This window comes from Myotis davidii, unplaced genomic scaffold, assembly GCF_000327345.1.
Source record: "Myotis davidii unplaced genomic scaffold, ASM32734v1 scaffold196, whole genome shotgun sequence".
Classification (NCBI taxonomy): domain Eukaryota; kingdom Metazoa; phylum Chordata; class Mammalia; order Chiroptera; family Vespertilionidae; genus Myotis; species Myotis davidii.
This window is the reverse complement of record NW_006288258.1, coordinates 1,496,268-1,523,309: the sequence shown is the minus strand read 5'-3', so window position 1 is coordinate 1,523,309 and position 27,042 is coordinate 1,496,268. Positions and strand designations below refer to the sequence as shown.

Here is a 27,042-nt window from a genome sequence, read left to right as displayed (position 1 = left end):
GAGGGTGGTGGCAGGGATGAGGGAACCCCCCCCCCTTCCTGTGCACGAATTTCATGCATCGGGCCTCTAGTTCTTTAAGAAGAGGAAGAAGAAGAAAAAGGTAACGATAAAAATTATGAACAACAAAGTGACAACAAATACATATCTATCAACAAGTGAATCTAAAAATCAAGTGAATAAAAAATATGATGAACAGAATAAGCTGGTGAATATAATAGAATCAGGGCCATAAAAAGGGAGTGACAATTCTTAAGGAGAAGGGGGTGTGGGGTGTGGGAAGAGACTGGACAAAAATCGAACACCTGTGGACAAGGACAATGGGGGCGTAAGGGCATGGGGTGGGGTGGGAACTGGGTGGAGGGGAGCTATGGGGAGAAAAAAGAGGAACAACTATAATAATCTGAACAATAAAGACTTAATCAGAAAAAAGAATGAACCAGAGGTAAAGCTGTAATATACATTGAAGGAGACAAAGTTTGCAGTTAGACAACTTTACTACGGACTAAAACAGAAAGCCAATAATTCTCAAAAGAATGTGATAAAATCTAGGGTAGCTACGACGATATCCTGTATTCAACCAAAAATTAGCAATATTGCAAAAAAAAACAAGAAAGTGAGATTCATACTCAGGAACAAAATTGCAGTCAATAGAAATTAATTCCAGGTAGGCCTAGATGTTGGGTTTGAAAATGAGCAAAAGACTGGAACAGACACTTCATAAAAGAAGATATAAGATTGGCCAACATGCACAGGAAGAGTTGCTCAACACCATTAGTCATTGAGGAAAGGCAAATTAAAACCACAGTGAGATATTTCCTACCCAGTAGAATGGCTAAATTCTCAAACACTGATTATACCAAACATTAGCAAGGTAATAAAGCAGCTCTCACATGTTGTAAGAGTATAAAAAAGTACATACCCTTTGGAGAACTACTTGGCAATATTTACATACATTTACCCTCTGACACAGCAATTCCACTCTTGGGTATTTACTTAAGAAAAGTGAAAGCATATGTCTTCAAATAGACTTGCACAATAATGTTGATAGCAGTTTCACTTATAATGGGCAATATGGGAAACAAGCCAAATGTCCATCCACAGAATGAGAAACTCAAATGTATAGCCATAAAATGAACTAGTATTCAGCACTAAAAAATCAAACTCATGATACATGTAACAACATGGTTGCATTCAAAAATTATTATGATGAGCAAAAGGAAGAAGACACAAAAAAAGTAAATTTTGTATGATTGTATTTATATAAAGTGCCAGAATAAACAAAACTAAGTTCTGATGATAGAAATCACAACAGTGTTTGTCCAGGGAAGGGAAAAGGGGAGTCTGAAAGGGATTAGAAGGGAACTTTCTGAGATGATGAGAATGTTCTATATCTTAATTATTGTGTTGTGTATATAGGTGCATACATTTATCCCACTTCATCCAAATATAAGCTTAAGATCTGTGCATTTTACTCTATATAAACTACTAGAGGTCCAGTCCACAAATTCATGTACCAGTAGGGTCCCTCGGCCTGGCCTGGAGGTTCGGGCCCAAACCAGCTCTCTGACATCCCCCAATGGGTCCCAGATTGCAAGAGGGCACAGGCCAGGCCAAGGGACCCCACCGGTGCATGGTCATGGCCAGGGAGGGACACAAGAGATTGGCCAGCTGGGGAGGGACCGCAGGAAGGCTCCGGGGTGTGTCTGGCTTGCCTCACTCAGTCCCGCAGGAAGCTCACCTGCCAGTTGCAGTTTCTTCCCCCTGGTGGTCAGTGAACATCATAGCGACTGGTTGACCAGTTGACTGTCTGGCCCCTGGAGGTCAGTGAATGTCATAGCAAGCGGTTGAGCGGCTTTAGCATATAATTAGCATATTATGTTTTGATTGGTTGAATGACCTACCAGATGGCCAGGCACTTAGCATATTAGGCTTTTATTATATAGGATACTTCACAAAATTAATTTTTTAGAAACTATACTAGGTTGTTTTTAAAATCCAAACATTTGCTTAGTTAGACTTGAAAATACCCAGATTGGCATTTGTGAAAAAGATTCAAATGGAAAGTTTGACCACAGAAATCTCCCTGAGATGTCCCTCCCTGCCTCCTCCTTGTATTAGACAGCTCTGTGTGAATATAACTGCCGCACTCCTGCTACCTTAGGGTCCTATTCTCAGCTGAGGGCTGGGAATGGGAATGTGAGTCACTTGAGGATATTAATATCTGCTTCCCTGGTGAGATGTCTATCCTTTTGAAAAAGATCTTCTGAAGAGGGGGCTTTAACTCAAAGGGCAGCAAAAATGTCAGACTTCATGAATAGGAGGAACTGGGATTAGTGAGCCACCAAAAGATCTATTAAATGATACTACAGAGATTCCCTCTGTTTCTTTGTTTATAAAGGTACTAGAGGCCTGTTGCACAAAGAGATTCATGCAATAGGCCTTCCCTTCCCTTGGCTGCTGGCACTGGTTTGCCTCTGGCACCCAGGACCCAGGCTTCGCTCTGGCCGGGCTCTGGCCGGAGCCAGCCCCACAGCCATCAGGCTTCGCTGCTCCAGCCCTGGGGCCATCAGGCTTCACTCTGCTGCTTGGAGTCTACATATGCAAATTAACCACCATCTTTGTTGGGTTAATTTGCATACTCTCCTGATTGGCTGGGTGGCGTAGCAAAGGTATGGTCAATTTACATGTTTGTCTATTATTAGATAAGATGGATATTCACAACTTCCAGAGGACTAGTTGAGGATCAAAGCCCAAAGTCAAAAGAGTAAATATCTAATCTACAATATATTATTCAAAATTATGTTTATGGTCACTTCTTTTTTAGAGAGGAAATATTAAGACTGGGAAATAAATTAAAAATGTATTGTTTGCTTTTACTTTTATTAGAAAATGACTAAACTATATATATATATATATATATAAACTATATATATATACATATATATATATATGCTGTATTTAACTATAAAAATTATTTCACATTTTAGTTCTAAAAGGGAACTCCTACTGGTACTGGTGAAGTCATCCTGAATTTATGCCTGTACCATAAAGTAAGGAAGCCCTTTTTAGAAATAATAAAGCTTGAAGCCACACCCTTATAATTTTGATCTTTAACAGACCAGACTTACTAGAAGACCCAAACATCCAAGGTATGTGAATGTGTCTTTGTTATAGTCTGTTTTTCAACAATGTCCTTACTATTACTAAGCTTACGTGTTTCATAATTCTTTGTTATTATGAGTCATCTACCATCAGCTCCATAATCCAGGATGGCAAACACTCTTAGAAGAACAGTTCTCTGTGTTTGATTCCAAAGTCTGCCAATTTAGTGACTGTAAATGAGTACTTCAGATATTGCATGAATTCTGACCTGTTTCCTCCTTGACATTTCTATGTCTTTATCCAAGAAATAAAGTTATATTTGTTTTAAAACAAATCTTAAATTCTATGATCTGTTGGGGCACTTAGTCTGCTTTATATTCATTCTTCATTATAGATCATTCATCTGCTCATATATTATTAATTAATATATGGATTATTTATCATCTTACTTAGCACTTTAAAAACTGTGTCTCCTTGTCTCTTTTGTGGAGGGTCTTTATTTGGGACTGTTTTGTTTTTATCCATTAGTATCTCAAAGAAGAGAAGGTTCAGGCCTCAAGGGGGAAGCCACCCAATATCTACAGGAAAGGCAACTGAAAATCATTATAATATTCATAAAAAGTGTCCAAAGCAGGAACTGTGCAATGTCATGTCATGAAAAGATGGTAGGCTAAGACACAAAGCCATTCTAGTCACACATTGCTTAAATAAAAATGAATAATACAGATATTTTAAATGAGCAGAATCCCCAAACATTATCACCTAGGGATTGCTTTTGGCTGAGGTCTTGGATTCATTGGAAGTAAGTTATTAATACCATAGCATGGCCAGGCATAACACACCAAAAGAAACAGCATTTTGTGGGACACCTGAGGTATCATTCTCTCTCTCTCCCCAACTTTGAGACTTAGGAGAAATTCTTTGAGAGGAGTTGAACTGTGAAGTGCCTGGCTCATTGTGATAAGGCAGGGAAAACCAACTCTATACCATACAAATCTAAATTATAACATCTTATCAGAATGGTCTGATTGCTTCTCGGCCTTTGGGCTAAGATAAAGTGTAGTAAGAAGAGTCTGTGACATAAATAAAAACTGGTTATGGTACGCCACCAGGAAATTCAATAAACTTAAGAGTAAGAATTTACACAATGCTTTTTTGAAATGGTCAGAAAACAAGATCTGGAATTAATAAAGTTAACTTAAAATACAAAATAATTAGAAAATTAACACTTCTTAAGAAAAATCAGGTTAAAGAGTACATTAAGACTATAATAGAGTATTTTTATTTTTAGGAGAATAATGTCAAATGGAAGAATTCCCAGAGAGCAAAGGGGTGACTAAAATATCTGGATTTGCATTCCAGCCCTGAGACTTGTTATTTCTCATTTCCTTACCTACATTTGAGCAGAGAATTGTGGGAAGGGAAGAAGCAAGCCCCATGGACATATAGTGAAAGAATATTCCAGGCAGAGGAAAGAAAAAATACAAAGTCATGAAGAAGGATTATGCCTACTCTGCTCCGAAACATGAAGGAGACCAGTGCAGCTGGAACCAAATGAATGAAACATAGAGCGGTAGGTTCCACATCTTAACTTTCAGCTCCATGAGGGCAGGAACTGTCTCTTTCATCTCTACTTAACATTGTAGGAATCACTACATAAATGGTCATTGCCTAAATAATCAACAGATATCAATAAACATATTGACAAGTGAATTACTGAATATTATGAGTTGAATTATGTCCCCCTAAAATTCGTATGTTGAATTCCTAACTGCTTGCATCTCAAGAATGTGACCTTATTTGCAATAAGTTCATTTCAGATATAATTAGTTAAGAGATCACACTGGAGTAGGATGGACCCCTAATCAAAAATGACCAATGTCCTTATAAAAATCAGAAATTTGTAGATTCAGACACACACATAGGAAGAATGTCATGTGAACATGATGGCAGAGATCCAGGCAATATATCTACAAGCCAAACCAAAGATTGCCAGAAAATCACCAGAATCTAGGAGACATAAAAGATGGATTACCCCACATAACTCTCAGAAAGAACCAATCTGCCAAGATCCTGATTTCAGACTTCCAGCCTCGAGAACTGAGAAACAATACATTTCTGTTCACAGTACTTTGTTACAGCAGCCCTAACAAACTTATACACTGAATGAAGATTTTATTTTGACAGATCCCATACACAATGTTAAGGGGGAAAAATAAGATCTAATTTTTGAAAGGTCAAAAAACTAAAAATTCATTAGAGGAAAATATAATTAGTAAAAGTATATATGCAAAAAGTTCAAATTTGTTAGTATAGAAAGTTTTTTAAAAAGTGTCATTTCCTGTTAGAAAAATGATGATATTCAGCAATGACAGTGGTTTTGAGAGAATATGATTCTATATGGTATCAGTGGAGTTCTTTTGAAAGAAATTTGACAATAAGCATTAAGAGCCTTAAAACTGTTCATTACCTTTGGCTTAGTAATTCAGATTCTGGAAATATACCCTAAAGAAATCACACAAAATATGTAAAAATCTTTATGTGGAAATATATTCATTGCTATGCTATTCAAAACACTATAAAAATAAAGGAGGGGGAGAAACCTAAATGATAACTATTAAGAGAAGAGTTAGATAAGTTATAAAGCAATTACTGATAAGACTGTTATAGAAACTAGAAGACTAATGTAAAGACTATATAGTATCATAAAATGCATAGAAGTAAAAAAATATGTAGACTGATTACTTTTGTACAGAAAAATATGCATATGAAAACTAAAAAGACATTTGTATATTTGCATATCTGTTGTATATGTGTATCACTTGGGAAATATTTTAAATAATATTCAAAATGTCAGCACAAGACAACATATGATTAAGTATCAAAAATACCTAAGAGAATTTCACAGATGTGAAAAATCACATCCAGCCATAGTAGTTGAGGAGATATGTAGCAAGTGGACTTAAATTGGAACCTTAATTTAAAATCAAAGAAACAAGAAAAGCACATTCAGAATAATACTTTTAATTTCTATTCCAATCTCCACATCAGCCCAATTTGGAGAAGGAAGGAATCTACTCAGTAGATCTATGAACATCTAAGCCAATCAGAATGAGGGTCCATAGAGATCCATATAATCATGTGATCTCCATTTTAATCATCAAAATAACATTAAGATCAACTAGCAGTAGATTCAGTTAGCTTTCTTTCTATTTGACCTGGGAAGATGAAACTGTCACAAAAGTACATCATGATTATCCTTAATCAGTTATGTACAAATTCTGACACAATGGATTAGGAATAAAATTCATTCTCAGAAATGTCATGATCATTCATATGAAAAAAAAGTCTCAAAATCTCAGATATAAATTTCTGAAATATGTTCACAACGACTTCTGATAGACTATTTAGTAAAAGATGTCAGTCTAACAAAGTAGTAAATTGAACCCTCTAAAATCTACCAATCTTTCCATTCTTTCCAGATTTGCAGATAATGACTTATCATTAGTCCATTCTAAGAGAGCTTCACTATGATTCTAAAATTATAACTAAATTGGCATATGAGATAAAATAATGGAGAAACTCCCAAAATACATTTTCTTCCTTATGGAGTGAGAATAAAAAGAATCTTGGGAGAGATGGAATTTTTTTAAATCCCTTAATGAATTCTATGGCCTATGTCTTATTCCTCAGATTTACCCACAGTGTTGAGCACATGGAAGAAAATAAATTTCTTTCTGAGAAAATCAACACAGTAAAATTCATAACGTTATAGACTTTTAATAATAGCTAATATTATGTAAACATTATAAACTTTATATTTCAAAAAATGCCATAGTCAACACCAAAAGGCAAGTTACAAATTGAAAAAGAGTATTTGCAACATATATGAGAGAAAAAGACTTACTTTCCTTATAATGTTCTCTTATATATGAATAAGAAAAGATCCAAGAAAAAAAGGAGCAAAACTTGAATGTCAGTTTACAAAAAGAAAAAATTTAAATGACAAGTTAGTATACTAAAAATGTCCAATTCTACTAATGTTTACAAATGCAAACTAGTATGATGATATTATTTTTCACTTAATAGAAATGCAAAGGTGGAAAGGAAAAATAACATTAAGCCCTGGTGCAGCATTGTGGTGAAGGGTGAAGGTTCACATAGAATATACAGCATAAAGATTTCACTTTTCTTTAATAAAAACCTATACAAACACACATGTACATATATAAATAATTCCCCCATGATATACATAATTCCTACATAATATGTAGGCAATTCTTAGAGAGAGAGAGAGAAAGAGAGAGAGAGAGAGAAAGAGGAGCGAGGGGTAGAGCGAGAGAACATATGGAGTAAGAGAAGAATTTTTTTAAAAGAAATACATAAAAATGTGGACAGTTACTACCTCTAGATGTTCAGATGAGAGGAAATTTTTCTTCACATTTTCAGTGTTGTCTAAAACATTTTGTCATGAGCATTTATTAGTTTTCATAATCAGAAAAAAGTAAACCATGTCCATTTTGAAAAAAAAATCAAATACTAACATAGCCAAAATCAAAAACAGTAGGCAGCTATGCTTCTCTGAACCACACCTTCAATCCACCTCGCACCCAGAGGTGGTACCTCTCTCAATGCTATCGACATAGACCATGAAACCTATTGCCAACACCACAATATCTAAGAGAGGAGTAATATCTACAGAACAAGTATAGCAGAAAACTCAAGGCTCATGTAATAGGCATTATAAACTTGCTTAATAATGCAGAAAGAAATCTTTAATAAGCATGAGATGTATTAATGAATGTGCCTGTTCTACTCCACATTGTTATTCTACTTCATGTTTAAAGCACTTTACATTTTTAATTAATGTTGGTTAATATTAGAAGTCCTCTTCTTTACAACTAAAATGTCAGGTAACATTACAGCAAACACATATTCACTTATATTTCATGTCTGTGTTTAATGTCTTAAGGGAGGGAGAGATATATTTGAGATACAGAGAATAATTTTATATGATGATAACATAGAATTGACTCAAATTGTTTTTGTGTATTTAGTTTTATTTTTATATGTACACATATTGCATTGAATTCATTAAGAAAAACTGTTTTAAAAGGGTTTTGAAGTGCCTAGGACTGAAATATAGATACCTGTTTATTAATAACACATCCTTTTCTTGGCTTTCGTAGAAGTGCAAGAGACTATTTTGTTCAACTCCCAGATTTTCCCTTCTTGCACTCCGCATTCTTGAACACGGAAGATTGTGTTCTCAAAACTGTACAATGGAACATAGGTTGCCACTTAAGAATGAGAATCAGTTTGAAATGGCAACACAGATGAAACTTCAGCACAAGCTAATTAAAAGGCTACTCTTCAATTCCAAAGTCTAAGTGAAAGTAATAGTCTTTTCCACACTATCAATAAACCTGAAAGTGGCTATGTTCTCCAATATTCTTAGGATAAAATAACGCACATATGTATACATGAGCCAAGAAAAACATTTCCTCTTTAATATCAAAATAAAAAATTTAGGGGTATTTGGCCACACCTTATAGATCAATGGTTCAGGGCAGAACAAGGTATTATATCTCAAAGTTCTTCAGCTTTTTAGTTCTATAAGAGCAAGTTATTTCCTCCCTATTTCTTACACATTTATTGACAAATAATTCAAATTCCAGGTTCTACACAAAATTTTACAAAATAATTTTTAGCTACACCTACACTCCTCCCCCCAAAAAAAGTTTTGTGGCATAAGTAGAAGAAACCAAAGAGAGAAAAATGAAGAATAAAGTCAGAGAGGTAATGGTGGAGAGCAGGGATCCTGGTGAGGAGACTTGGGAGTTAACTCTGAGTGAGAGAGGAAGCTGATGGAGAATTTTGAGCAGAGATATAAATTTAATGTTTTGGTATTTCAAAAGTCACTCTGCCTGCTGGGTTGAGCATAGACTATATTTATGGCAACAACCAGTCGAATCAGAGAGACTGGTTAGGAAACTATCACACTAAGCCAGATTGAAAGATCAAGATGGGTAAGACCAGATGGTGGAAGGGGCTGGTGAGAGTTGGTTGAATTGTGCACATATGTTGAAGATGGAGGCAAAATGATCGACTAAAAGTAAGGTATGAAAGAAAAATGAGAGGCAGGGTGATTCCAAGATATTTGGAGTGAGCAGCTGAAGGCATTCACACAGAACTTGGGGGAAGACTTTGCAGGATTTTTAGAGAGAGGGAAAGAAAGAAAAATATGGATGTGAGAGAGAAGCATTGACTGCTGCTTCCTTCACATTCCTACCAAGGATCTAGCCTGCAACTTATTCATGTGCCCTGACCAGGAAGGAACCAAACTGGCAACCTTTCATTGCAGGGGAAGACATCCAACCAACTGAGCCACACCAGCCAGGGGTAGGAACTCAATTTTAGAAGTATTAGAAATATCTGGAATTTGGAAACTTCCATTTGGATACAGTAATATCAAATAGATAAGTAAATATATATGAACATACATATCTCAAGTTGATGAGATGACCAAGAAAGTGAGAGCAGATAGAAAAGATGAGCCAGGTTGAGGACTAGACACTCTGGTATTTAATGATCAAGGAGAAGAGAAGGGAAGAGCAAAAAATATCCCGGTCAGTGCTGTAAGAGGAAAACAGGTGAATGACTGTCCTGGAGATCTATTCAAGGAAGTATATTAAGGATGGTGGACTTATCTAGTGTGTTAAATAGTGTTGATAAGATCACTAAAATGAGGACTAAGAACTGACCAATGGATTTTGTAATGTGGAGTTTCCTTGGTGACCTTTGATAAGAGCTGCTTCCTGGAATGCTAAGATTAAACAGTCTAATAGCAGCGGGTTCAAGAGAAAATCAGTCAGCAAATCCAGATTGTGGAAAACTCTACAGGCAAAGGAAATAAGTATAAAAGGGAGATCCATGTTGAAAACGATCAAGAGATAATAAATCAACCATTGTAATATATGGATCTTATTTGCATTCACAAACAAACCACAAAGTAAATCCACACAAAAAAGTTAGATTCCAACAAACAAAGCATTAAAAAAGGTTTATAAGACTATGGGAAGTTTCACACTGACTGGATATTTGATATTATCAAGGTTATTTTATTTTTTAGGAGTGATCATTATAATCATTTGTAGATACTTCATGTCTTTTAAAGACACTTACAGAAGAATGTACAGATCAAATTATATGATTTCTAGGATTTATTTCCAAATAACCCAGTGGTAGAGTGAGGGTAGGGATACGAAGAAGGAGAATGAGGATGAAATGAGATTACTGAGTGCTAGTAATTAATTGTTAAAGCTGAATGACAGTACACGAGGGTACTGTTTTCTATGCTTTTGTAAAGGTTAGAGATTTTCCATAGTGAAAAAATAATAACAAAAAGAGAGGAGAAAAAGACAGAACCCTGAGTATAGGGAATGTTTTCAAAGGTTTGCTGTACAGGAAAAGAGATTAATGTGCTGGGGGAAGAGTAGGGTTGTTTTTAAGAATGTCTATTTTAGCCCGGCCTGTGTTGCTCAGTGGTTGAGCATCGACCTATAAACCAGGAGGTCATGGTTCAATTCCTGTTCAGGGCACATACCCAGGTTGTGGGCTTGATCCCGTATGGGGGTGTGCAGGAGGCAGCTGATTAGTAATTCTCTCTCATCATTGGTGTTTCTACCTCTCTCTCCCTCTCCCTTCCTCTTTGAAATCAATAAAAAAAAATTTTACCAAAAAAATGTATATTTTATTTGTTTTCTGATGTATTGCTGAAAAATTGTTCTGAAAAATAATTTAATTATTTGTAAGTAGAATTTAAATCATAATGTGAACTTAAAAGAGGTCAAGAATTTTTATAAGAAATCATTCTCCATATACTTAATTCCAGCTGAACATTTTAAACGTGCTAATTCTTTTCCAACATGACCACAACCACTACTCACTCCTACCCATCCATCAAAAACATATTTTCAGAAACCTTCTACTTAATAACATTGATTGAAAAGTATCTTTCAAAGTTATAAACTGCTAATATATGCCTGAGTCAAAAAAAAGATGAAGCAAACTGTCATATAATACATGTAGTAGTACTTAAAATCAAACTTTCCAGCTCATTGATCTCCTAATAGTGTTATTACGAAATGCTGTCCTAGTTCTCCACTGTACTATTTTCCCCCCAATATCGGTGGCTAAGCTAACAGGTACAGAGTTTTTGTGTTGCAACAACTACTCAGGAATAAAGAGTGAGCAGGTGAATGTCTGTGTCTATGGTTTCTGTTTACAGTAGAGAAGAACATTCACAGTGACTGACAGCTGTGACTGTCCTTTGTAGGAGAAACGGAAGGACTGCCTTCTCCTCTCTCATTCCTGTCATTTTTCTTCCTCCATCTTGTCCTCGTTCCATCTATTCCTTTCCCTTCGTCTGGTTCTCTTTCTCAATGACCATTACCTCTAAGTCCCATTAAACAGGCTTTCATTTCGGTTTTCCATTCTAAGGAAAGTATCTGGACAGAAAGGGAACAGGCCAGCCACCTGTCAGCTCTTTTTTAGCTAAGTTTGTCTCACCAAATACCTTGTTTCTGAAAACAGATCAGCAATCTAAAGAGAAATGACAAAGTTTCCTTCTTTGCTTGGACAAAGCCTCTTTCCACTGGGATAATTTGCTCCTCTCTTTCAGCAGGCAGAGATCCAGTAGATAAAGTAAGCCCAGGAATGCAGTGAACTTTGCCAGTTACTTTGGATTGCCCTCAGCAAATATACTGACTTACTTCTGCTGGCTCAAACTAAACCATTCATTACTTATATTCCTATTTCTTCTACGATGGCACAAAATTATAGCAACCAAAAGTTGCTAAATAGGTCAAATGGACAAAAACATAGGTTTAAAAAACAAGCTAGGTTTATTTTTCTCGTAATACTCCGTGTCCAAAACTAAATCACTCAGGGTGTTCAATGATCTCTGTCAGTTGCAACAATGCAATTAGAAGGTTAAAAATGTTGTTTGAAGTATGTTATCTTCCCAGAAGTGTTGAACAAAGATTCCTAGGAGAGATGTTCTTCCTTTGCATTTGAAGACTGGCTCCTGTTAAGTGACTTTCAAAGTCACATAAACTGAAAATACTCCTTTGAAAAAGAAAAACAATATAGTATTTTCCCATTAAATAAATGATATAGGTTTGCAGGATAAATATCATACTTAACTGCCAATGTAAATGTACAGATAAGGAATAGTCAACAACATAACTATACAGAAGCTTATGTAAATCTGCCTTGATATATGTGTTAGGTCTGATCAAATAATCAAATCGATACTCTCTCCCCTTGGAAACTGACCTTTAGATCATTTTGCAACCGACCAGTAACTTTCTTCTCGGACTTGCCGAGGATCCGGAATGGCCCAGACAGTGCCAGCCAAACAAGCCCTCCTGGAGTCCTTTAAAATCTCTGACTTCCCAGCCCTGGGGGCTGGCTCCATTTGGGGACTCAGCCCATCTGGTTTCCAGATGACCTAATAAATTCATAATTCTTTACCGCTTTTGACCCGGTGTGTACCTCCTTTGGCGACCCTAACACTATGTTCAGTTATTTATTCTTTTAATTCCTCAGAAAGCAATTTCATATTCTACATGTGAACATGCTAACAGAATAAACTTTGTTTTTATTATTATTAACATGGTATTTCTTTGATTATTAAATCAGGGAATAACAAATCCTCAGGTTTTCCCTAATGGAGAATGTCAGACACACCCAGATATGTCATTACTTTTTTTGTGACACATGCTAAGTCACAAGCAAGGCTATTAACTTCCTCTAATCCCCTACAGACCACTTTTGCCTATATATTCAATTTCCAGTAGCAAATGTAAAAGACTTCTTATATCACTATTACGTTGCTTTTAGCCAATTTGCCCACAATGTAGGAGGTCAATTCATTTTTAGGTCCCTGAAGTTACTTACCTTGTTTCACTCCGTACAATAGGTATGAATATTTGGAGGGTTGTTTTCCTTTTACATTGTGAGTGATAATAAGTGTAATATATCATTTGGATGGTAGAAAGAAGGTAAAAAAAATGGAAGAAAATGACTAAATTACCACTTTATTCTCTTCAGTATGAACCCAACAGTAAAGCTTGAATTGAAAAGTTGCATCTGGCTCTAGCCTCCATGGTATAAATCCTTATGTAACACAAATGCAAAAGCTCCAGGGATATTTTTTTAAGTTGCAATCATCGAGGCCTAGAATCATGCACTTCCCTACATGTCCACATTTTTCTGATCAATGTCCATTCTTAGCGTAGTATCCTTATCTACTCTTCCGGGAACTAGAAACCAGGCCATACTATTATCTGTCAACTAATCAATCCCTTTTCTTAATTTCTCTACTTTCTCACACACTCTCACTTTGTTTTCCTTAAACATTCGCTTTTTTTTTTCTTACGGGATCTTCTGTTGGTTCATTTTCCACCATTGTGTCTCCTCCATCCTTTTGTGTCTATTTTTTTCTCAGTCTCCTTGTATGTTTCCCCTCTAATGCACATGAGTCTCACACACGGTTGAGCCCCTACTAAGGGCACTTCACTGCTTCACTCTGCAGATCAAGAGATAACTAGAATGAACCTTACACAGATACACAAACACACACTGACTACAATCCCAGAAACAAGGAAAAAAGGGAGGAGGTTGTGTTGAATTCTCCAGCAGATAAAAACGTATGCCTGGTTGAAACTGAAAAGAAATAAAATGAACAAGGTAAGAGACAAGGGAAATTTTTTTTGAAAGAGTTCCAACCACTGTTAGAGACAGGAAAGCAAACTGGGGGCAAGGTAAGGGGGCAGTAGCTAGGTAGGTGTTTGGCCAATAGTCATTAATTGTATTCAACTTTTCATGTTTGGCTTACAATTAAGTCTCTCAACCAAGCTCAGAAAGATAATTTTCAAAAGTGATTTTTAGTTAGTACATAAATTAAATATAAACATTTTTCTTTATAATTTAAATTTCTAAAGCATAAAATATATATGAGCTGATAATTATTATGTATATATTAAAGTAGGTTATAATAACAGACCTCCATAAAACTTAATATATGTTTGCCTGGCTGATGTGGCTCAGTGGTTGAGCATCAACCCATGCACCAAGAGGTCACCAGCTCAATTCCTTGTCAGGGAACATGACCGGGTTGTGGGCTCAATACCTGGTGGGAGGGCATATGGGAGGTGACTAATCGATGTTTCTCTCTTATCAGTATTTTTATATCTTTCTCCCTTCTTTAAGTCAGTAAAAACATTTTTAAATTAATATATGTTCTATAGAACAAGAATAAAAAAGGAGAATTTAAAAAAAAAAAACAAGGAAGAAAATAAGCCAGATAAGGTCATACATGGTTATTGTGGACTCTGAGCTTCCTGGTAACTAAGAATGAAAAAACAAACAAACAAAAAAAGGGTTATGCAATAAATTCTTGTTAACTACTATAAGGAAGTAAATTCATTTTTCAAGGGAAACAAACAAACTTTGCCTATGCTAATTTTATAACCTGAGTTCTTACACATTTTTTATATGATTCTTTTAGAATATTATAATCCCTTATGCTAAAGAAACACACAAATATACATCACACAGATATTATGTACAATTTTGGAGGGTTCATGAACTGTCTCAGGCCTATCTCTGGAACCACTAGAAGTCCATGGTCTACAGGTTGATTCTTGTCATTGGTATGTAGGGGAAGGGTAATGCAAAAGTCATAGTGGGTAATGACAACAAGATATTGCAAAAGATGTATCTTTTTATGTCTCTCTTACTTATGTTAAGAGGATAATATTAAAGGAAAATTCAGTAAACATACTTATGTGAGGAAGGTGGAGTCATGAACTACATATGTTCAATCACAATATCTATATTTGACCTTTTGGCCGACAGATTCGCTAGCCTTTATTTTTCATGACATAAGTGACTTCTAATCATATCTTTAAATAGTCTACAGAAGTATAGAATCTATAACACTCAAATGAGTAAATCAAATAGTTCTGTTTATAATTCCCATACTTTATTTCACACTTTACTAACATGCGTGCTCAAACAATGTATTATTTGGCTTTTCTTATTTGTAGATGTTATAAAATAGAGTCAATATGCAATCTCTTAAAATTTTCTTTTCACTCAATATTATGCTTCCAAATTTATCAATGCTGTAGCATGCATCTCAATCATTTTCACCATTGTATAATATTTCATAAATAAATAAAACACAATTTATTCCCTCTCTTATTTGCATTGATTCCAGTTTTTTGCTATTAGAAATTGAGTTTCTACCAACATTTTCTAGGTAAAAGGTTTTAAACTGGGAATGGGGCATGGGAGAAACTTATAAGCCCATTATTGATAACGCTTTAAGTCATGGGCTAGCTGGTTATATGGATACTAGAGGTCCAGTGCATGAAATTCATGCACAGGTAGGGTCCCTAGGTCTGGCCGGCAATCAGGGCTGATCATGGCCTTCTGGCTGCTAGCCAGGGCCTTTCTTCCCCAGTTGCTGGCTGTCGGCCAGGACCTTCCTTCATTCTGCACCACCTCCTGGTGGTCAGTACATGTCATAGTGAGCAATTGAACTCCAGTCTCTTGGTCGAACTCCCAAGGGGACACTTTGCATATTTTATATATATAGATTCCTTGATCATCCTGCTTTAAAACTTATCTTAAAGTTGCAGATATTTTTGTATTTATCAAACATTTATTTAAAAAATAAAGTTAAAATAAGCCATTGACAAACTAGAATATTGTGCAATATTAAAATTTTTAGAAAATGGGTAATTATGCTTTAAAAGCTATCAGGAGGTTCATTACACACAAAAATTATTGTAAGTGTAAAATCATCTGTTGGGATTTTTATCTCCACTAATGATCATGTAACTATTTTGCTTTCTACCATTTTACCAGAACCTACTAAGTAAATAGCATGACTTTCTATATTTATATGCTTCCTTAATTTAGGCTTTAGATTAGAGATAGCAGAGAGTTCCAGCTGATTCAGCATCAACAACTGCATCTGCCTGTTTTCTTATCAACAATTGCATACACAGATACAAGATATTGAGTCCATTTTGTATTATTTTTATCTGAAACAGCAGCACTGTATTCACTGTATTGTAATAGCCTGAAACTAAACAAAGAAATATCCTATAACCATAGTACACAATAGAAGGCAATTTGGGCTTACCTACCCCACTCTCCATCTATCTTCCAGGGAAATCCAAAGAGGACCATGTATTGCTTTTTATGTAAAAAACATTAATGGAATAAGTGGACCTGCGGGCATTCTTTTTGTTTTGAGAACAGTACGACTACTATACCATGGAAAAGAAGTATTAAAAATGTAAATGCCATGTATATAATTAAGTATTGAGTATTTTTAGCACCTTTCAAAGTGATTCCATATTTCTAAGTAAGTTTCTCTCCTTCGCAGACAAATTTCTTTAAAAGGTACATATATTTGCTGCTTCTACTTTAAAACCTGGAACTTAACTTGATCTTTCCACATGAATGATCCCCAAACTTGGGAGAATAGCACCCAAGCAAAAAACATTAATTTTTCCAACAATTTTGGGGAGGCCACCCTGTGCTAAAGATGAACCCTCAACCTATTCTCACTCTGCCCCAACCTCCAAGTACCAAATATCCAAACCCACCAGAGGAGATTGGAAGCTACCCAATTCTATGTCCTAGAGAGGACAAAACCTTCTTTAAACCCAACCAAACAAACCTACTCCTTTGGACCTCACACTCATTCAGGGATGGACCCATGTTCTATCTGTAGCGCCCTACCATACAATACTCTTTCTGTGGCTCAACCTAGCCTGAAACTCCCAGTGCAGCCCCAGAACAGAATATAAAGTTCCCCCATTACAACTCCATCTCTCCACTGCATGCCATCCTCCGTAATTACTTTATGACACTGCTTTTTAGTGTCACTAGCAATCTTCCAGTAAATCTAATGGTCTTTCCCTCTTCCTCATCCTCTGACCTTTCTCTGGCATTTGACCTAAAACCTCTTTCTCAGCATTCTATCTTCTTCTTTTGAAAAAGATTTTCGTTTTTTTCTACTTTTATGAATTCTTCTTCATTGTTTCTTCAGTGTCTCTTTGTCTTCCCTGCATTGATTAGGTTTTGCTTCATAACAACTACTTTGTTAATTCATGAATCTAAAGGTGAGCAAATTGGGATGAGCTCTGCTAATCTTAGCTGGGCTCTACCATGATTCTGGTCAGCTGGTGAGTCAGCTGAGACAAACAGGGCCTCTCCTTCCATGGCCACTTATCCTCCAGGAGATCTGCTTGGATTTTTTCATGGTAGTTGTGTAAGTTTAAGAGCAATTAGACAGGTAGCCCCAACATGCAAGCGATTTTCAATCTCTGTTTTTGTCACATTTAATATTGTTCTATTAGCCAAAGTAAATCACTTGGCCAACCTGACAGTTTGTGTGAGAGTAGAGTACCAAAGAGTATGGATGCAAGGAGGTATGAACAATCTACACAAACCACTTAACTAAACTATGGGCATTTCTAAAGAGTTGATCTTTGGTCCCTTCTGTTTTTTATTTCTCACTTCATAATTCTTATAGTCCTCTGACGTCTATAATACTCTGTGGTTCTTATATTCCTGTAACATCTATAAACACCTCTGTGTAAATGCCTTCCAAAATCCACCTTTATAAAATAGATTTGTCTCTTTGCCCCACTTTTTATATTTCTAAATTTCTCCTGGACATTTTCTTTGAGATGAAGTACTAGTAATTCAACATGCTGAAAAATGAATGTACTGTCTTTCTATTCAACCATAAGCCCCAATAAAAGTTACTTTATGAAATGTATATTCTTTTTAATATTTCACCATGTCTCAAGTCACATATTTTTTAAATCCTCTCTCTTTTTCTTTTCCTGCATCTATTTAACAGATAAAAATACTCTTGGATTTATTTACATTTGAGTTTCAATTATTCACCCTTAAGATAATAATAAGAAAACTTACCTCACCGGGCTATTATAAAAATTAATTTAGCTCATGTATATATTTCTGTATGCTTAGCAAATCAAAGGTACTTTAAAAAGTTAATTATTTTCATTTCCCTAAGTCTTTCTGCTTTTCATTCATGAGATTGTTCCAATCCCTACTCCTTTTTTCTTGCTTTTTTTAACAGGCCAAAATTAAACCCTTATAACCTCATGCCGAGCACCTTTGGAACTTCCGTACTCCTGCCTGGCTTCTCACTTCTCCAATTCATTCCCACATCATCACAGTCTTTTCAAAGATCTGCTTTCCATGTAATTCCTATCAGACAAAATCTAGACTTTTCAACCTGGTACACATGGTCTTTGCCAAATACTCGTCCCCACCTCTTTTTCCAGATTTATTTTTTATTGCTCTCTCCATGAATACTTCAACTAACAATGCAATTTACCAATCCCTGAACATACTTTTACTTCCCACCCTCCATATTCAACAGTTCGTACTGAATTGTCCAATTAAAAAGCACCGAGTAAAACTGAATAAAACAGTGTTTTCACTACAGGGAATTGACAATTTTAGGAGGAAACTGGTGGTCTTACCTCCTGAGATTGTAAATTCTCTGGAGCAGAAACACTGTCTTAGTTTTCCAACATGATACAGGAAACGCCACAGTCTCATGTGAAAGATAGAAATCTTACAAGCAGCCATTATATGATAAAAGTACAAGCTCTAGAGGCAGGCTGAAAACAAGCTCTCAGTCCCATGATTTATTAGCTGTGTAGCCTTGAGCCGATTACTACCCTAGCTGGAGTCTCCTCATCTATAAATGGAGGTAACAAAGGTATCTTCTTCATAAGGCTGTAATATACTAGCATAAGGTAATACAAGTGGAGTTATTTGTGTGGTGAGTAGTCCAATGGTAAGCCCTCAATAAACATCAGTCATTATTAACTAACGGCTCTACTCACAAGAAACACAAAACCATGAGAATGAATTATGAAGTTTACAAAAAGCTTCTTGGAAGAGGGTCATGTGAGCTGAACCCTAAAAAAGGGTGTGATTTCCCTAAACCAGAACTGATCTCTCCTATTTTTGCACACATTTATCCACGTATTTGTTTTTTCATTCATCCATTAACCAATTTCTTAACTACATGCATCATGACAGACACTTTGTGCTACCCTTACAGCACTCATCAGCATCTGACGTCTGCTAGCCAGAAAAAGAGAAAAGTGCCCCTAACATTCAGGATTTGGCCTGGCACTTATGGCTAGGCCTTGCTGTTCCCTGTTGAACATAAACAATCTCACAAAACAGCAACATCACACAGGACCCTTTGTGACCATGACAGATCAAAAGACAAGATCAGATCATTCTTAATCAAGTCCGAGCACCCATAAAAACATGGACATTATCCAACCACAAAAGTGCCTAAACATTCACTTACCTTGGTTAATACAAATAACTGCTGTTGCTTTACCAATTATAGCTTTAATCTCAAACTAAGATATCCAATCTTATATTAATTGCCACTTCCTGACGGCAACCAGTCTACAGCAAAGCCTTGCCTCTTTAAACCCTCCCCAAAATCATACCCCCAAATGCTATAATGCATCCTTTCTAACACACTCTTACTGAGATGCTCCGCTGTTGTCCATGGTGCATGCTCCCTGCAATGAATAATAAACCACTACAGTGGGTCCTGGTGGTCTGTGGCTGAAGGACAGTGACATACATGTTTTGGTATCAGTCTTACCTCCAGAGGTTGTAAAATTCTCTAGAGAAGACACACTATCTTTTTCATTTTGGTATCTCCCACCATACAAAAATCAGTGCCTTTAATAAAGTAAATATATGCAAAAAGTGTATTGAATGAATACAGGAATCTCATAGACTCTATCTTCTTCAATGACTGGAAATGCAAAAAGATTTTGGAGACAGTGGTCTGAGTCTTACTTCACAAAAATGACATAGGCATCCTCCAAAGATCACTTCCTGGCAGTGACTTTGCAAGCATCACAGGCTTATAGGATTATGTTCCTCCTGTAATGTGAATCTTGGTATGTCTTAAGTGTTAACATTCAAAAATGGCAAAAAGTAACAGTAGAATCAGAATAGCATTAGAGTAACTTTAAGTTTATCAACAATATTGGCCTTTCGTGGGAGCCATATGGGATTCTTCTGAATCATCCAGCACACGGCAATAATGTGATAGGCAACATTTGAGCTAATGGAAATATTTATTTTGATATAAGGTTCTAAATGCCTTTCAAATTAGATAGCTAATATAAAGTTCAAAAGTTCTTACTAATAACATTTCTTAAATTGCAAACATTCTTAATAATAGTACTTTCTTTTTAAATATGTTTTTATTGATTTCAGAGAAAGGGAGAAGGAGAGATTAGAAATATCAATAATGAAATGGTATCATTGATTGACTGCCTCCTGCATACCCCCTACTGGGGATCAAGCCTCCAATCCGGACATGTGACCTGACCGGGAATAGAACCATGACCTTCTGGTTCATGGCTCCATGCTCAACCACTGAACCACACCAGCAGGGTAATAATAGTACCTCTTGAATTGCATTCTCCTTTTACCCTTAGAAAAGGAACAGTATTGATTTTTAAAATATCTAACTCAGAAACCTAGTTTGAATTTAAATGCAGTATAAAATATGCCACATGAATAAAAATAAGAAATAAAAATATTAAAGATTCTAAAACTAAGTTAATTCCATTTTAAATATGAGAAAATCTAACTGAAAAAGTTTGCAGAAAAAATGGCATCATGACAAAAAGATCTTACACAAGGGATAGTTTATTATAGCATTTGAAATAAGCCAAATAAGCAAGAAGGTGGGAAATATAGATCACGTGTTCTACATTTGCATCTATGCGTTTTAGCAAAATTCTTCTGTTACATTAATCTTCAGAGAAATACCTACATAAACTAATACTAAATTTGCAGGCTTCAGGAAAATAGCTGTAAGCAGGTCATTCAAGTTGCTATTAATCTGCATAACTACCTTCCCCAGAAAAACTGGCCCAATCCTTCCAGGGCTAAGAATGCCCATTAAAAATGGGAGTCAGAAGATGCTACCAAAAAAAATCAGCAGCTAATTAGTAAGAAAACTAGTAAAAAAAGAGCATAAAATTATTTTGTTTGGTAATGTTTTAGACTGTACGAGTGAAAAATCTATTCATGCAGTATTCAGTAACATAAGTCAAACTTTCAACATATGCACACTGAAAATTATCTTATATGCATAATAATTTGAAATTATGCATGTTGAGCACAAAAACTGAACTTACAAGTCTGACCAATAACATTAAATTTGTAAATTGGGTTTGGGTTTTCTATCCATTTAAAATCTTACACCAGTAATTCCTTTACTCTAAATATAACCACAGTATAGTTTAATATGTATAATATGTTCAGATACCACTTCAATGAGATTCACAATCTATTCCTGGCCCCATGTTCATTCTACATTACAAAGAATATTCCCTTGTGTCTGTGACCCCTAAGTATTTTCTCCAGGGGTGGATTAGAGCCACTAATTTCTGGGAGCCTGGAAATTATACTATTATGACTATGAGTCTAACCAAAAGTTAAGGCATGAACAATTCACTGAGAAAAGAATGCAAAAAGCATATGCCTTTAATGAGGAAACTCAGTTGATTTTCTTGGTAGGCAAAAAAGCAACTCAGGGAGGAACAGTTGAAGGAAAGAGATGGCTCTGTCAGCTGTTCTTTAAAATACCTGAGATTTGTAGATAAGCAATCACTCATTTAGTTACTTACCCAACCATCATTGATGAGTGCTGATTATACATAGGCACCACACTAAACTCTGGGGTCCAAGGCAATGAATGGCTGCCCTTCCCACCTATCACATCCTCAGCTTGTAGTCATGCAGAGAATAAATAAGTAATAATGACAAAGGAGGTTAAAGGCTCTAAGCAGGAGCACCTAATGTAGTCTAGAATGTCAGGAAAGGCTGCAGGGAGTGAGGAACAAACAAGGTGAGACCTAAAGGATACAGGAGAGCTGGTCAGAAAAAGAAGAGGAGGGAGAGGTTTGAAGGCCTGAGAATAGCCACCCAAGATCACAGGTGAGGGGAAGGGTGGAAGAAACACTGAAAGATGCTCAGCATGTGAGCTGAGGCTAGAGTGGAGGCATGCGGTCCATGTAGACAAATGCAGGAGAAGCTGCCTAACTAAATCATAAATAACATTGTTAAGGCCTCACTAGGTGTCAGTTTCTCTACAGTGCACACTTTCTGTGCAAATAATCTCATTTATGACACATAACAATCCTATGAAAAAAAGGTGTTCTTTTTATTCTTATTTTACAGATAAGAAACTGAGGCAGAGGGTCAAATAATTTGCTCAAAGTCACACAGCTAAGTCATGACAAAGCCAGATTCATAAAGGGCAGCCAGCATTATATTTCAATTAGAACTCTATACGACTAATGTTTGAACCTAGTTGAGATCCACCAGAAAAACTCAAAGATTGCTCTGACTTTATTTAGCATATAGATTCTCTCTGTGATACTAGCTGTTAGAAAATCCAAAGGGAATTTTCTGAGTTAACCAGACAGACTTAATAGAGGCAAATCTTGTGGTGTATGTGTGTTTTTCCCCCCTTAGGAGCATCAAGACCTAGTGAACAGGACATAATAGTTGCTTAACAAAAATTAGTCCTGCTTTATTATATAGAACATTGTGTCTACTTTGACAATATCAGATTGATGAGATGCTTGACTTTTATTCATCAAAAAGTAACACCAGGATATATCTCTAGAGACAAAGCAAACATTTAAATAAATTCATTGAATCAAAAACAGTATTCATAAGAGCGAATGAAGAAAATGTTTGAAAAACTCAGTGAAGAAAGATATTAAAGGAAGTCGTTTTTGTATAATTTCCAGGTATTCAGTTGCTGTGTGGGCCACTTGGGCATCCTCACTCAGAAGACTGCTAAGATAAAATCACTTCTGCTTGAAGTGAAGTGGTATTCTAGAGCCTACAGCTACCTGCACTAACAGTCATGAGGCAGTTTAGCCATTTGGTGGCAAGAACCCTCATTAAGAACCTGGGCTCACAGGTGAAGGCCACAGTGTGCACTTGGAAGGAAACTGTGGGGAGCCGATATAGGATTAAACCTCGGACTAACCTGTTGGCAAAGTCACAAGTCCCAGCTTAGAGGGCACAGTCCTCTTAAGCATAATTATGCTTGACCTTTGATGCTCCCTAGATCTTACCTGGGAAGCTAATGGGCTGAGAAAAGTGCAACAAGAACAAAAACAAGTGAAACTCACAAGAACAGTGTAACTTTGGTAACCACTACCTGTTTACCTCTGACTATAAAATAAAGGCTCAGTTTGCCTTGGGATCTTTCTCTGTGGCCTCAGCCAGGCCCAGGAAGATCCACGGAGACTAAAGAGAGCTAGAGAGTTCTGAACGCTGTCTCCGTGTAAAACATTCTTCGCTGACTCCGTCCACACCTTTGGGAACTCCTGGAACCCCGGGGCTGGACCCCAGCAGGAAACAAGTGGCCCTTTCTGGCCAGGAGTCACAGCAGCAGCATCAAGTTTTTATTCCACTGGATGTAAAGATTCGAAGGGAAGCCCGCCATGAAGACCTGGGACAGTAATGACACGTGGGAACACTGCTGAGAACTAATTCCAAGAGGAAGGATCAGGAGTTATGTGCAGAGGGAAAAAGTATTCTTGGCTATAGGTAGTCTCTAAGAATCAAAAAATAGCCATGTTTGAGTTGGTTTTTGTTCAGGTTATTACGGAGAATCTAAATAAGTAAAGACACTGTGCTTGAACCTTGGAACACTGTCATTGTTTAATTGCTTGTCTTCCACAGACTTTCTTGAAGTATGTCAAGTATGAGTGTAGCTGAACCACTACACATGAAACATCAGGTAATCCAGAGGTCTGGGCGACTCCAGAGACCTTACAGATGAGGAAACAGAGGCTCTAATCAGTTAAATGAATTGAACAGATTTAAATGTAGTAGATTGTGGGTTCAAGGCGCTAGTATTAATATTATAGTGTTTATTCTAATGGCCTATCTTACAATAAGGATAAAACATACATAATACCACAGAAATCATAGTAATGAAATCTAAATGCACGTAAGTAAGCACTCAATAAATAATATCCCCATATAGATTATCATATAAATATTCACATGGGTAATTTTCTCATTTGAGAACTGATAAATTCTACTCTTCAAAAGTGTCTATTTTTTTTTTCAAATTGATTTCAGAGAGGAAGGAAGAGAGAGAAACATAGATTGGTTGCCTCCTGCATGTGCCCAACTGGGAATTGAACTGAAACCTGGTATGTGCCCTGATCTGGAATTCAGCCCGCCACCTCTTGGTTCACAAGATGATGCTCCAACCAACTGAGCCACACCAGCCAGGGCAAAAGTCTCTATTTCAATTCAACTCTATTGAGCCTAAAATAAAAACCCTTCTCAACATTTATAGGCTCTTAGTGTTGCAAAGAATTTCAAAAATTGCCAAACACACTTTTGTATTTGAGTTTGGAAAGCAGCAACAACACTCATGGGTCTTCCCTACCATTTTCTCCCCTGGGCCAGTGAGGGATACTGCAGCTCGCATAGGGAAAAACATGAGAAAATGAGTGAATCCCAAGGTCTTCTCTACTAAGGATCCATTCTATAAAATGAGTCCTGACAGACATTCCAGTCTTGGGTTTCACTGGAACCAGGCGGAAATGAGGTTAGGCCCAATGACAGACCCCACTTGCTTCTTAACCCACCATACCCCAAGTTTCCATTGTCAAGACCATGTTCTATCTACTTCATCTTCAGCCTCCACTACCATAACTTTCCCCTTCCCCTACTCACATGCCACTACTGTGCCTTGCGCTTGCATGAATGAATAGATACGCAGGCTGATGGATGGATAAGTGAAATAATTCATGAAATTTTCCTCTTTGGGTCCACTATAATTCAAAACATTTATTCAAATATCAGAATAAAATCTTTACCTCCTCCGCTGGGGAAATCTTGTCATTATTTTCTGGTTAAAACTTACTGAATATGTGTAGCTGGCAGGTTTTTAATCATAAGAAATACCAAAAGATATCATAATTTACACAGCGTAACTTCCTATCCAGGACTCAAAGAAAAATGCCTAGTCATGAAATGTGGTGAAAAACTAGCAGCATCTTCTAAATGATACTTTATGTCAGTTAGACCTGTCTGTGTCTATCAGAATGAAAGGGATTACGATTCAACTTGGGACTAGAGGTAATGCTTTAAATGTTGAGAGATTGGCGGAGGGTGGTTGGGGGCGGGGGGACTTTAGATTTGAAAATTTGGCTTAAGGAAGGAAGATCTACAATATACCTGCAAAAGAAGTGCAGTTCTGTTGTTAAAGTGGGGCCTGACTTATTTTACAGCCAAGGAAAAAGTAGGGTATTAAAGGCATGTTTTGATGTTGACGAAGACACACCCAGAGCCTGTGGGTATACACACTGAACTAGAAGTCATTTCAACAACAATAACCTGCCCAGTTCGCTCTCATTTAGAAGTGGGAGGTGTGTTTCAATTAGAAGGTTCCTGCCAAAACTTCCTCATAGTTTCTAGGCAGCTCTTTGGAAAAGATAGAATTGCAGACAGGTAGGAAAATTCACTGCCCCCCCTCAGAGAATGGAGAAGGAGAGTGTGTGTGTGCACTACTCACGGCTCTGCCTGCAGGCTCCTGTCCTTGGCCACATAGTTAGAAGGAATATAGCCCTCCAGCTGCTGGCCCGAGAGGGCCTCCCTTTTCTCCAAGTGCCTGGCGAACCACCAGCCCTCGTGGGAATCGTCCAGGACTTGGAGCTTGTCACCCGCATGGAAGCTCAGGTCTTCTGCAGTCCGAGCCTGGTAGTCAAACAGGGCCACAAAGTAGGAGCCCTGCGGCCAGGGAGCCTCGACGGGGCAGGGGCTCTCTATGTTGTCAGGCGCCACCAGTTTGTCTGTCTCCCGGTTGATGCAGGGGAGACAGGGCTTCAAGTACCCCCAGAGCCTCCGGCAGATGTTGCCCATGCTGCCCTCCCCTTTGGAGAGGAGGAGAGAGGGGCTTCTCTCCCTCTTCCCCTTGTCTCTGCAGATTCACTTTCTCTTCCTCTGCCGGCAGCTCTGCAATCAGCACCGGTTCCCAGGCTGTCCGGCAGGCACACCTGGCTTCCTGGAGAGACCCGCCAGCCTGCTTGTAGTTGCTGTCCCACAGCAGCACCGAGTGGCAACTGGCCAGCTGCTCAGTGGCAAGATGCCCTTTCTTCTTGTCTGCTTAGGAATCCCACAACAAGAATCAAAGTAAGAGGGCTCTACGTAGACAAGCGTCTGAGAACAGAAAACAGTCACCTTGCCTTTTGTCCCAAGAAAAGTGAAGGAGAGGAAGATGTTAACTCCACATCTTGCCTTTGCCAGGAGCTCTCTCCCTACTTCAGGTCCGTCTTTGTAGTTTGACCAGTCCTGACCCCCGTGCTCTTTCCTTTTTGCTAATGAATAACCGACCAGCCCAGGTTACTGCCTTTCACATCCTGAGCTATGAACAGATTGTAATAATTGCTCCTTACTTCCTGGTTTCTTTTGGTCGGTGATCTAAGTGAGCATTCCAGTCCTCTTGACCTCTCCCTTCTCCCACACCCAAGAGAGACCAGCGCCCCCTTCAGGGAGTGAAACTCTGGAAGCAACTGCCACAATCCCCTGCTCCTGGACACACGGGCCAGCCCAGGAAGCTTTTTGTCTCACTAGGTTCCCAGCACAGAACTAAGGGCAGAGATTTCCCCTGCCCCGCCCACCCCCAAAGATGAGTAGTACTGTGTGGCCACCAGGGGCAATCAAAAGGCAAACTAAACTGTTTAAGGATTTGTTACTGGACAAAGGGCAATT

General features: G+C 37.4%; 1 protein-coding gene across 1 annotated transcript in view; it reads right to left on the bottom strand.

Moving 5' to 3' along the window:
• FRK (fyn-related Src family tyrosine kinase) overlaps nucleotides 1–26,745 on the bottom strand; it is an 85,774-nt gene extending 59,029 nt beyond the window's left edge. The window contains exon 1 of the mRNA XM_006760156.2: nucleotides 25,847–26,745. Within this exon, the coding sequence (XP_006760219.1) occupies nucleotides 25,847–26,193 (347 nt within the window). The 5' untranslated portion in view covers nucleotides 26,194–26,745. The remainder of the gene's footprint in view (nucleotides 1–25,846) is intronic.
• Nucleotides 26,746–27,042: the final 297 nt, after the last annotated feature.